Source organism: Scophthalmus maximus, chromosome 19 (genome assembly GCF_022379125.1).
Source record: "Scophthalmus maximus strain ysfricsl-2021 chromosome 19, ASM2237912v1, whole genome shotgun sequence".
Lineage (NCBI taxonomy): Eukaryota > Metazoa > Chordata > Actinopteri > Pleuronectiformes > Scophthalmidae > Scophthalmus > Scophthalmus maximus.
The window spans coordinates 5,502,452-5,515,001 of NC_061533.1; the positions used below are offsets into that span (position 1 = coordinate 5,502,452).

The 12,550-nt window shown below is 43.3% G+C and overlaps 2 protein-coding genes across 21 annotated transcripts in view; one reads left to right on the plus strand and one right to left on the minus strand.

Annotated features, from left to right (window-relative positions):
• kcnt1b (potassium sodium-activated channel subfamily T member 1b) overlaps positions 1–5,480 on the plus strand; it is a 60,034-nt gene extending 54,554 nt beyond the window's left edge. For 11 of the 20 annotated variants that reach the window (XM_047328914.1, XM_047328919.1, XM_047328918.1 and 8 more), the window contains 3 exons: positions 630–641; positions 1,766–1,850; positions 2,243–5,480. In XM_047328914.1, coding sequence (XP_047184870.1) covers positions 630–641; positions 1,766–1,850; positions 2,243–2,363 — 218 coding nt within the window. In that variant the 3' untranslated portion in view covers positions 2,364–5,480. Of the gene's footprint in view, positions 1–629; positions 642–1,765; positions 1,851–2,242 lie in introns of those variants that run through there. The other 9 variants (XM_047328917.1, XM_047328923.1, XM_047328926.1 and 6 more) reach the window with 2 other exon arrangements.
• On the minus strand, positions 5,481–12,525 carry LOC124849699. The gene is made up of 8 exons (XM_047328935.1): positions 12,159–12,525; positions 11,964–12,065; positions 9,772–10,296; positions 8,832–9,023; positions 8,467–8,526; positions 7,574–7,639; positions 7,419–7,484; positions 5,481–7,339 (listed from the first exon to the last, which is right to left on the minus strand). The coding sequence occupies exons 1-8, from the start codon at positions 12,181–12,183 to the stop codon at positions 6,159–6,161; spliced, it is 2,217 nt and encodes a 738-aa protein (XP_047184891.1). The 5' UTR covers positions 12,184–12,525; the 3' UTR covers positions 5,481–6,158.
• Positions 12,526–12,550: the final 25 nt, after the last annotated feature.

Here is a 12,550-nt window from a genome sequence, read left to right on the forward strand (position 1 = left end):
TACCAACGCATTAGAAATGAGTATTTCCTGTGGCCATGGTATAATCCAGATTCAACACACAGAAAAGTCTACAGCAACAAAGTGTTGATGAAAAAAGGAGAAGTCAAATTGGTACAGACCAATCATCACTCTTAAATCCTGCGAGCATCTTTCCTCTCCACCGTTTTGTTTTCTCAGCATCACTGAGCAGCTGTAACGTCCAGGCAATTGTCCAGCAGCACGTCGACCTCTTCCACTCTAACACTCCCGATGTGTTCTGCTTCCCGCTCTCTCGTTTGGTTTGAGTCGCTCTGCGTTTGGGTCCAAGTCTGACGGATGCTGGAGCATGTTCCTCTGTGTTTTCTGTGGGTGTGTCACGTGTGCGTGTGGGCGGGGCGGGGGTCGAGTGGCGGGTGTCGTCCATTGGCATGGCAGCCTGCCGCCTCTACAGCCTGTTGGTGGAATGCGATCGAGATCGACGTGTCGCGCAGCCGCGGACGCTGTCTGCATGTTGGCATCGGGTTCTGACGCAGCGCATGGGGGTCCTGTTTGAGTCGGCAAGGCAGCATGGGCCTCCCCTTCCTCCACAAAGTGCCCTGTCAGTAACGGTTAGCCCTTCTCTCTCTTCCACCCCGCCTGGCTTTATAAAGGGCCACACACAGGTGGGTTGTCATGGAGACACACGTGCCCCTCCTTTTTCCATTCTTTCTGTCCATCATGCAACACGAGTACAAGCCGCCGCCGCCAGAGAACAGACACACACACACACACACAGACATAAGTAACACACTCACACACTCATAAGCAGTAATATGACTCATCTGAATGAATCCGAAAAGTTTCCTCGTATTGATCAGGAATCAGATGAGAATGTATAATAGTTTCCATGGCTTTAGTTACATTGTTTAAGCAATAACGATTCACATGGCCAATTTGATTTAACTGTATATAAAGCTTTGCAAAAGTCCAAGCATTTTACCAGTTTATCAGTGGCTAAAAAGAGGGAATATTACATTTCATTTTACAAAAAATATTATTAATTTAGTACCCAATACAACAATTGACGATAACTAATTTTATACCAAAATAAGTAGTAAATATGATAAATTAACTTGGTAGTATAGTTTTAAATGTAAAACATATGATTCTTCAATTTGCACTTTGGATTTAAGTTTGTTTTGTCGTGTCCTGAGCCTTTTTACCAACTCTGTGGATTCATAGAGGTGTTCAACACATTCAGTTGATATCAGTTACGGCACTTATTGTTACATATATATATATATGAATAGATATTATTGTTAATAAAACAAACTATCTGTATTTCAAATGTAAAGCTAGACCAATAAACCTGCCAGGCGGAAACACAGATATCAGTGTTGATCAACGTGTTACAATAAGATTGTGTACACAAATGCCAAACAGTGTTTGAGGTCATTTAGAAACAGTGTCATCATCACAGTTCATCCACCAGAGAAAAATATAAATTAAGCAAATGCTTGATGAATAATAATGTAAAATCAGGGATCTTGGATTCATTTTCTACTGACTACAACAGTTGTAACAAGCATATCTTCAATGTTCAGTGAGTCTAGGAGCAGCCCCATAACTCTGTGTCCTACCACTCGGCCTCTCACTGTCGGTGGGTAACTCAGCCGTTGTCCTCACTGGGAGGGTGAAGGAGGGTTGGGGGGCTCACTTCCCGGCTGATGTTCTGTATAATGGAGCGGGACGAGCGACGGGCTGCGGCGCCGCCGCTCTGAAGGTCTGTTCTTCTACCTTTCTTTAGACGAGATGAACGACCACCAGAACACGCTGTCCTACGTCCTCATCAATCCTCCCCCCGACACCATGCTGGAGCTCAACGACATTGTGTAAGACCCCCCAGCTGAAGACGCATTGCTTTTTATTTTAGAAGTTCATCCAGTAGACTTTACTTATTGCAACTGATGTCGTATAGAGGATTTGAGGCTGTGAATGTCGGTCCGCAGCCTGATGAACCGGAAGGAGTTGATGTTTCATTTCGGGAGATAATTCACTATTTGAATCAGAGATGTGGTCAATGATTCGGAGGTCAGAGGATATGAGCGTCAAGAGTTTCTAATAATTTATGTTTCCAAAAAACTCCTTCTTAGTAGCCTGCTGTAACTGTACCTTTCTGGTTAATTCAGCAAGTTGAATGAACATTTTAACAAACTTTTTTAACCCTCCTGTACACGCTCTGCTCCGTGCCGCCAGATAATGTGGATTTGCTCATACTCTTCAGGTACATTATCCGGTCCGACCCGCTGGCCCACATGCCGGACGACGCCCAGGTGGGGCAGCCACGCGGCACCAGGAACCAGCAGGACTTCGGCACAGAGACGAGAGGCGAGACTCACCTCTGAGACCATTAACCCCCTGCAAGCCCCACCCGGGGGGGGGCGGCAGAGCTCGTTTGTCCCAGACAGAGGAAGGGCTCGTCTCGGGGGGCCAAGAGCGGCGGCGGCGGCGGCCCATAGTGAATGTGCATCGTGTGTCTCTCAGCCTCGGAGCAGAAAAAGCTATGAACATTTTTAAAAAAAACGAGAAACCTGCTGTTTTTCCCACTGAGCTGCTACAGGAGGATGCATGAAGAGTGCCTCGTCTCGCCCGTCGACCCCGACTCCTCCCCTCACGCGTCGCCCCGCCAACTGCTCCCTTCTCCCAACCAAAGGGCTGAGAGATGTGATCGCTGCTATGAGGAGGTCTTTGGACGGTCAAAGGATTATTTTCTTTCTTTCTTTCAGGCACATACAGTACATGGTATCAAATCATCACTTCATTCAACGTGTGTTTTGCTCGGGGGGGGGGGGGTTGTCCTCGTGCAACTCTCTCTGCGCCTGTTTCTAACGTAAACTCGGGGGGGACGTACACCCAGCGATTAAAGTTCTCTTTGCCACTTCGGACTTGTGTCAATTAACTTCCAGAGAAGCCACGTATGAGATCAGAGTAGATATAGAATATGGCTTTTTCTTTACTTTGTTTTGCGATGGGTCATTCGGTAAAACACGCACACAAAAATTCGGCGAGGCGCCATGTTTTCGGAGGGTCCACGTTCTTTACAACCAGGTCAGTGACAACGTAAAACCTTTCTGACACGAGACCTTGTACAAAAAATGGTTCCACGGTTGAATGTCAAAAGGAAAACGTGATTGTCAGTCGGGTGTTTATTGGCGCCGCGGACATTTTATCTATCAACGCATTAACCGTGAACTTTCCTTGATTTAGAGATGATTTTTTTTTTTTGAATTTTCTTTTTGTTTACGTGTTGATGACAAACCGTCATCTGTGAATATTCAGTACACACGGTTATCAGCCACATTAATGTTTATTTTTCTCTGTTGTGTTTTTTGGTATGTGTTGAAAAGTGAATAATTTATTTCTCTCTTTTTAAGAGTCCAAAAATCATATCTGCTCTATTCGTATGTGCCATTTCGTTCACTTTATTTCGTATATATTTATATTACCGGTACGTGCCATTCTGCATCTGTTTTGTGATATCAGTGCTGGTGTTTATTCCAGAACCTGACCGATTCATAAAACAAGTTTACTGCAATAGAGAAATGCAACAAAAAAAAAAAACTGAGAATGAGGAAAACATTCATAAAAATGATGATTCGCTCATTTGTATCGGCCATAATTTAATTTGATCAATTAATTAATTAATCACAAAAGCGCACACAACCTTATTTACTGTTTATCGTAGTTCAGTAGTTGATTGTAAGATTTTACAAATGTCAAAAACTGCTAAATATGTTTTTATATGTATAGTGAGTCTTATTTTCTTAGTCAAACTTAAGGAGTATGATGTTATTTAAAGCTGTATTTTGATTCTTTTATTTAGCTGGATGTAAAGTAGTAATCATCAGTTTGTAATATGCATATTCCTTTTTTTTTGAGAATTAGATGAGAAGCTTGACATTCATTTTTAAGAAAGATTTTAAAAATCTAGCGCTAGCTGGAGAGTAGCTTAGCCTAGCATCAAGGCTACGCTAATGGGTAAGCAGGGGGAAACAGCTAGCAGCACTTTAAAAGCTTGCTAGCTAAACATGTTTTCTTTCTTTCTTTCTTTTTTTACAAAATGTAAACTTCAGTTTCACATTTGTACCTGCGTTTTGTGTAGATGAAGCCACATTCAGCATGTTAGTTTGTAAGTTAGGAAGGTGCTGCCGTTTCGTCCCCGGCTTCTAGCGTTATGCTAAGCTAACAGTCTCCTGGCTGCAGGCGTCAATGTTCTCATCTAACACTCAGGGGAATAAGGGCGTATTACAAATGTTCAAACTATGACTTTAAGGTATTTTAATCAGAAATACTGCTAAAATAACAAACGTGTCATTATCAAATAGTTTGAACAATATCTGCATCCGCCAAAAAAACATTATCGGTCAGGTTCGAGTTTTTTATTTAAATTCTTTTAACTTGAATTCACTTGAAGTCGATGATAAATATTCATACTTTTCATAACTCTTGAACAAGTTGCGGTAGAGGAGTGGTAGCAGAACAGTTTTTTGCACAAATACTGACGCGGCACAGTCGAGTCTCTTTTGACCTTTGGTCCAGAAGTCTGAGACCACTTGACCCCCTCTGTATTTCAAGAAAAATGAAGATCCCTCCTCTCCCAGATTCACCGCGCAGTATTTATTTAATTTTTTTTATTATTTCTCAGCTGTATGTTTAGTTTCATATCACTGTACATAGAAACTTTATACGTGTTCATCATTTGCCGTTTTTCCTCGTTTCACCCTCTTCTGTGGGACAAAAAAAGGGTAGAAGAGGAAGTATTTTTGCACTAAAGCTCTGCGGAGGATGTGCCGAGCAGAACAAGCACGACCCTTTAATCTGAATCTGAAGCGAGGACGGTCAGATGTCGCAGGAAAAGTGCCATGGACTTTTATTGATTTTTTTTTTTGATTTTTTCCATTGGTCATAGAAATATCAAGCGGTTCGTTAACGGTGAAGGAATCTGTGAATTTGCCATAAGCTTGAGTTCATTTAACGTCTTCCTGGATCCTCACTCCCAACAGATCTCCACACTCCACGAACAAAAACACCAACCTGCTGTCCGCATTCACAAACCCACGAGGGGCATGGAAACACAAAAAGAAACAAAAAGCATGTTTTGATATACGAGCTTGCCAAGAATAAACACGATGACATTTTGTACATCTCGGCAGGACGTTTCACGTGATGTCCCGTTGCTAGAGGAACCCATAACCCGAGTCAGCTGCTTGCAAGTTGGAGATTATTTGATACTGTGTATTTATTTTTTGGAGTGGAACGTGCATGTCGTCTCCGTGTTACCGAAAGTCTCCGTGTTGCGTTTACCTCCAGTTCATGATTTTAACGTCCCCGTCCCGTCCCCAAAAAAAAAGAAGTGGGTTGATCCATTTTGTACTATTTCTTATGAGAAGCGAGTGTTTTTTCTTCTCCACGTATGAAAAGAAACATATGAACAAATAAACGCTGCATGCAGCCAGATCGGATGAAAGTGTGTGTTGTTGTTTTTTATTTAGTCTCAGATCTTCAGTGTGAGGAATAATCTTGAACACGAGTTGATGTGCAACTTTAACAGCAGGGGGTGCGTTTACTCGCAGCTGCCTTAAAGGAATAGTTTGACATTTTTGTGGGGAATTAGCTAATTGGCTTTCTTGGCCAGAGTCGAATCAGAAGTTTTTCTGACTATATTTGTACAGTATACTATTTGTATACTGTACAAATACAGCATCCAGTTACAGTAGCTTAGCATAAGACGGTAATACAGGAAACTGATGTCTGTAACGCTGATTCATTTCGGAGTTGTATCTTTTTAAAAAAAATCTAAATTAAAAGTAAAAAGAAGTTGTGGCCTCACTGTTCCGTGAGCTCAGGTGTTGTCGTGGTCGGCTCTCACTGAAATACAGTGAAGTGGCAATATACAATATTAATACTCAAGTACAAGGACTTAACTACCAAGCTGCACACACTGACAGATATCAGCCCCCTAAATATGCCGGACTGTTTTTCATTAAACATTATTCCCTGGGAAATTCGGCGAAAATGAAAAAAAGACACCATCTCCCAAATGTCAGCCACACAGCTGATTTAAATCCTTTAAGAGTGCCAGAATAAAACCTCTGAACTTTACGTGACGCCACGCGTGCAGCCAAACTCCGCCCGCCCCCCTAACGCCGCGGCTTGTTGACGTGACTCTGCCTCCACCTCTGTCGCGTCCAGCGCCCGTGGTGCTGCACCACCTCGTGCAGCAGGTCCATGAAGGCGTACTCGTTGCCGCGCAGCAGCGTCGCGTCGTCCGGCGACGCTCCGCCGGAGGGAGCCGCCTTTGAGCCGGCGCTTCTCTTCGCTGAACCCCGTTGTCTGCTCGTCGCTGACGGCCGGCGGCCATTTCTCTCCTCTGCCTTGCCGCCGCCGCTCTCACTCGCGTCCCCGTGTGCAGGACGTCCGGGGCCTTGACCCGGGGTTCCACGAGTCGTCCGTCTCACTGCGGACTGGTCCTCCTGCTTTGCGTCAGCGGAGGCCTGAGCCTGGCTGAGAGAGGCGCCCTGGTAATTCAGGTTTGAGGGCCGACTGTGTGTGGATTCCATGAGGGCTTCGTTCATTTTCGGGGGCTCCTGGTTTACTAGATCTCCCGTCTTGTCGCGGTCAGACGCAGAGGGACGCTCCACCTGGTTCACTTCACTCGGCGACTTCCCAGTTTCTCTCTCCTCCTCGTCTTCCTCCGTCATTTGGCATCTCGCCTGCCACTGGACCGCAGTCGGAGGCCAGGTGGAGATCCTCCCCAGGACTTTCCCCACGTGTGACCTTTGACCCACGCCGTCAGTGGGCTGTTCGTCGAGACGATCGGGGTTCGGTTTGTTCTGGTTGGCGCCGATGCTCAGATAGGGAACAGTGTCGACGCCGACGGAAGCACAGTGGGGGTTTTCATCCATCTTCCTGCCGTCATCTGACTCCTTCTGATTTTTATCTGTGATGTTTATTGCCTGAATCTCTCCCGTTTCATTTTCCACTTCCTTCTTTCCGTCTGCTTGCTTTTCTGTGACCTCCGACTGATCCTCCGTCTCGTTTTCTACAGTCACTTGATTCCCGGACACACAAAAGGGAGAAATGAAGAGGACGGCGTTGGCCGACTTAGCTCGGACTTCACTGAAAGGCCTCGTCCAAACCGTCTCTGGGTCTCTGACGATCGTTCCCCGGGACGCTCCGAGGGCACTCGGTCCACGGCTGGCCTCCGACTGGCTTCTCTCTTCGTGTGGACGTCCGGGCGCCACGGCTTTGGCGTGTGTGCGTTTCCTCCTGCGCTTCACCGCCAGGAAACACGCCGCGCACAGCAGCACGCACAGGACCACTGCAGAGGAGCAGGTTGTCAGAAATGAACATACGGGCAAAATAATACACAGGAATTTTCAAATTAAAGGAACACCTACCTATCACAACGGTGAGCGCGCAGACAGTACTCGTGTCCGACGGCGGCACTGAGGTCACACAAGTTTCTAGAAGGAACGGCAGAAGTATGATCATTCATGCAATGGATTATGGGCAATTTCTGAAAAAACAAACCAAAGAGGAAAACCGAACGCACCGGTCAGTCCAGCGTGTGACGGACCAGAGGTTCGCGTGTCTGATGGTGGTGAAGTCACACGTGTTGCTATGGGGAAGAACAGAGATGCTAAACAACTAGAGACACTCACCTCACACACACACACAGTCTTCTAAATGTGCTATTTAATAATAATCAATAAGAAGATTATTTTTAATCAAAGTACATCAAGTCAGAGGAAATCATGATGACAGTTGACTAAATCTTGACTGGAAAATCACTGAGTGATGGATAATATTTATCATGCAGCTGTAGCGCCATCTGTTGGTGAAATACCATAAAAAGTAAGTTAATATGTGCATTTACCATCTGCTGGTGAAGACCATGAGATGAGGCAGAATTCAGATTTCGAGCTACAAATTTGTTTTCACAGTCAAAATATATATATATATATATATAAATATATATACCTTTCCCATTTAATTAACTGAAATGTGTTTTTGCAACAGAGAAATAATTGAAAACATACATTAAGTAAGGAGTTGTCGATGTTCTAGTATTAAGATTTCTGTTGGGAAAAATGAATTTGATACTTTGGGAATAAAGTTGAAATATTCATTTTACAAGACAAAGTCACAATATTTCAAGAATAAAATCACAATATTACATGATTTTAATATTCCACTGTAGTGAGTAAGTGAGCGGGGTTTGTCTTTTTTCGTTGGTTTTGTTTTCACATTATTATGAGAAGTTTAATGATCAAAATGAAATTGTTGAATTGACACGTTATGAAGAAACTTTCCTTTACAAAGCTGAGCGACGGATTAAAGTCAAAAAACAAACTTATCACCATTTTTTCAACCTTTTTTATCCCACTAACAAATCTTTCGTGTTCTGGGGATTGTGTTGGTACAAGAAGAAGTAGATGAACCGACCGGTGTGTTCAGGGAGCGTCGTGAGGACAGGAGTCGTGTCTGACGTTGGTCGAGCTGCAGCTGTCGTTGCAGAAAAGACATTTTTCAGTGACATATTGTGCAAATAAACAATAAATATGAATCAGCAGCAGCACATGAAAACTAGCAGCAGGGTCCATTATGAAAAGTAACAAATTGTGAAGACATTTCTTGGAAATATCCTTTAATTACCAGCTGAATACCAGATAATTTGTTTAAGGAGATTATAAGCAAAGTTTCCAGGAAATTATCTTACAAATACAGGAACTGCGAAATTAAGTGTCGCCAGAATTCCAAGTAAGAAACACCCCAAAAAACCGTTGAAGTAGAACAGGGTTGTACAGTACCGGAGGAGGTAGCGGGGCCTGTGGCGGGAGAATCGGTGGGTTTCCATTGGTCAGTTTGTGGCGGTGACGTTGACCCCGGCGAAGGCGCCGGCGCGCACGGCGACACGTCCCACGCCGGTCGACCCCTCAGGGAAGGAGGACTGTCACAGGTCACCTCCGTCGGTCTGAGCAGCAGAGATCTGCTCTGTAGATCTGAGAAGAGACGGACGATATATAACCTTTAATAACCTTGCACAGAGATATCAGCGCTTATGTTTGCAGATATGAAATCTTTTGTTGTACGGAAAAAACAATTGGTAGAAAAAAAATTGCATTTGTTATTTAATTTTACGTAAAATAAATGATGTTTATTTTTCTTAATTCGAGTTCAATTCTACATATTTGGTTGTATTTTTTACTTTACTAGTTTTTATTTATAGTTATTTATGATAAAGTTTATGGTTAAAGTAAAATATCATGACTCAATTACATTTCTTTGTTGTTATGATTTGATAACAACATCTTAGGAAAAAACTATAATTATATATATATATATATGTCTGAGAAGAGACGCAGATTCAGGTTTCTACTACATGACGAATGATATACCAGTTGGCCAATAATATCAGCCGATATTAGCCTTTCACAGACATATTGGTATCGGCGCCTATTTTTTACCGATATGAAATATTTTGTTGTACAGAACAAACAATGCAGAATTATTTGGGGAGCATTTTTGTTTACATTTTACGTAGAATGAATTGTTTATGTCTCAATTCAAGTTCTATATATTTGGTTGTTTAACTTGATAGTCATTTATGATAAAGTTTATGGTTAAACTAAAATATCGAAAAAACACTTCTGTCATTATGGTTTGATAACGACAACTTAGGAATCATATATATATATCGGCCGATGTATCGGTATCGGTATCTTGTACTCGTCTTTATATTTCACAAACCCTTGAGGAAGGAAACCGAGTCTTCTGCTGCGCAGGCGCAGTCCCAGGGGTTCCGACCCAGTGTGACCCTGGTGGCCCCGAGGGCCCCGAGGACCTGCGGCGAGAGCCGAGTGAGCCTATTCTCGGACAGGTCCAACTCTGCCAAGTTGGCCTGTGCGCCAAAGCTGTCCGGCCCGAGGGTGCGGATTCGGTTCCGCCCCAGACTGAGCCTCTCCAGGCTGGTGAGGCCGCTGAACGTGGACGCGTGCACGGCCTCCAGCCGGTTCTCCGCGAGGCTGAGGTCGCGCAGGGCGGCGGGCCGGCCGAACCACGTCCAGCTCGCCCGCGTCAGCGCGTTGCCCCGCAGGCTGACACTCGCGAGGCTCCGGAGGGTTCCGAAGGCGCCCGAGGCGACGGACGTGACGCCGGCGTCGTCCATCCGCAGCCGGGTCACGGAGGCGAGGCTGTCGCTGTGGAACGCGCTGGAGTTGATGTCGCCGACGTCACGCACGTACATCACCAGGGTCAGATGACCGGCGCGGAAGTCTGAAGGGAATCCACATGGACAGCGAGAAGGGAGGAGATCAGCTGATTTCATGTTCTCACACAGAGGTAGCGCTGCAACTGGCGATTATTATCGTCTTTATCGATTGATCGGTCGAGGATTTTCCCGATTAATCGATTAGTTGTTCGGTCCAAATGTGGATCCGAGTGTCATACAGGAGCAAAGAAACCAGAACAATATTCACATGTAAGAAGCTGAAATCAGAGAACCGATTATAAAAATAGTTGGCGATTAATGTAGTGGTTGATTACTAATCGATTCATCAATTGGCTGTTGCTAATTGACATGATAACAACAGTTTTTAGAAGACCTTATCTGAAATGTGTTTCTACTCTTAGATATGAATCTGATTGTTTTTTTGTTCTCCTGTTATTATTCAGCATATTCACATTTATTCATATGTTTGTATTATCTTTTTTCCATATTTGAAAATGTCTCATTCCTTTGTTTTTCTTTAAAAACAACATTTTTAACTAATATGTTATATACACTACACCTGCTTTGTATCTATGGATGTACAGTATCATTTTACAATTGTTTTCTTTCATGAAAATGAGCACCGACTCCAAAGTTTACTGTTTAAAAAATAATCATACTCTGCCGTTAATAATGTAGACATAACATAGAGCTCGCTGTAATATGAGCAACCTACATTTTATACTTTATTTATTCTTTAATCTAGCAACATTGATTTCACGTGTTTGCTGCCATCTGGTGGTGATGATTTGTAATGCGCGATCGAGTGATTTTAAATTTTTAAAAAAGTTAAATGTTCAATCTATTTTTGTCGATTTGACAGTTTCATCACCTCTTGACTTGAGTCACATTAATAATTAACAGTTCTTCCCCGGCCCATGACCCGCCCAACGTCTCAGTACTTTAAACTTTAATCTACTATAATCCTGCTGATAAACAGAGGAACAAACCGAGACACAGGTGAAATCATAATCTCCTTAACATTTTTTCCTTTCCTGAAATGAAAAGATTTTATTAATAATTTTAGCTAAGCCAGAATCACTGCTCTTGGAAGGGCAATGACGGTTGGTTGGTCGACACAGGATTATCAACAACTGCTGGATTGACGGTTATGACATTTGGTTAAAAAAGAATTGGTATCCATGGTTACAAGATCCTCATCTTGAAAAAAACGTATTTGTCTAATGTGTTGGTTTATGAACAGATGCCCAGATACCTCGCCTAGTCCTACATTACACTGATGCAAACACTGACAATGTTTCATTTCTATATATATGAAAACCAGGAACATACATATTATATTTAATACACTATTACTTACTTCTCTCATTTTTCTTAAATATCTTTCCTCATCCAATCCAACACATACAGCAATCAACAATAATGAACTATGTAATATTGTGAAACATTTTTTTATGCTCACAATTGAAATAAATCTTTATGATATATAACATGTTGCCAAATACGTTTCCTCTGATCAGTTTGGACATTTAGTTCAGACTAGAAAAGGTAAGCAGAGCGTTACTGTACATCCTCACCGAGCCTCTCGAGTGGCAACAGACTCTTTGACCTGTTCTCATCATATCAAAGTCCAACAATCAGATTTAACGCCATTATCTCAATGTCTGTCCCCAGAAAGTTTACTTATACTACTGAGTCCCAACGTTCTCACATGCTGGGATGCTCCTGCAGATCAGAACCGTCCCCTCGCCGTCACAAGAGGAGCGGCCGAGCGGCAACTTTACCAGCAACAAGGCCAGAGCAGCAACGACGACTGTTGAGATAAGAGAAGGAATCACGTTTGTGTCAGCGTCCTCATCACATTTCCATATTCATAGAAGTGTGAGGATGAAGTAATATCTCTCACCCGTCATCATGTCGCTCAATCTCATCGGCGCAGGATGAAGGTTCTACGACTATTGACTGGAGCTGGAGCGACGGTTGACCCAAGTGTGATGATCACCTGAACTCAGAAGGTGTGAAACAAGAAACAACATGTTGCCATGGCAGATCATAGGTCGCCATGGTTATGGGCAGCGATGTGAGGCGTTTAGAGAACTCTAACTGTTCCAGTTGGCCGGTGGAGTGTTGAGTCGCCGGGGGAGGACCACAGGACGGCTTTTGGCTACTTTCAAAGTTTCTTGAAATAGAAATTATAAAAGTTAATTTTTCTGCCGTGAGAAGATTCACACAAACGTGTGAGAGTTTTAACTGTTAAGTGGGAGGAGAAATAAACAGTCGAGTAAAATTATGAAAAAA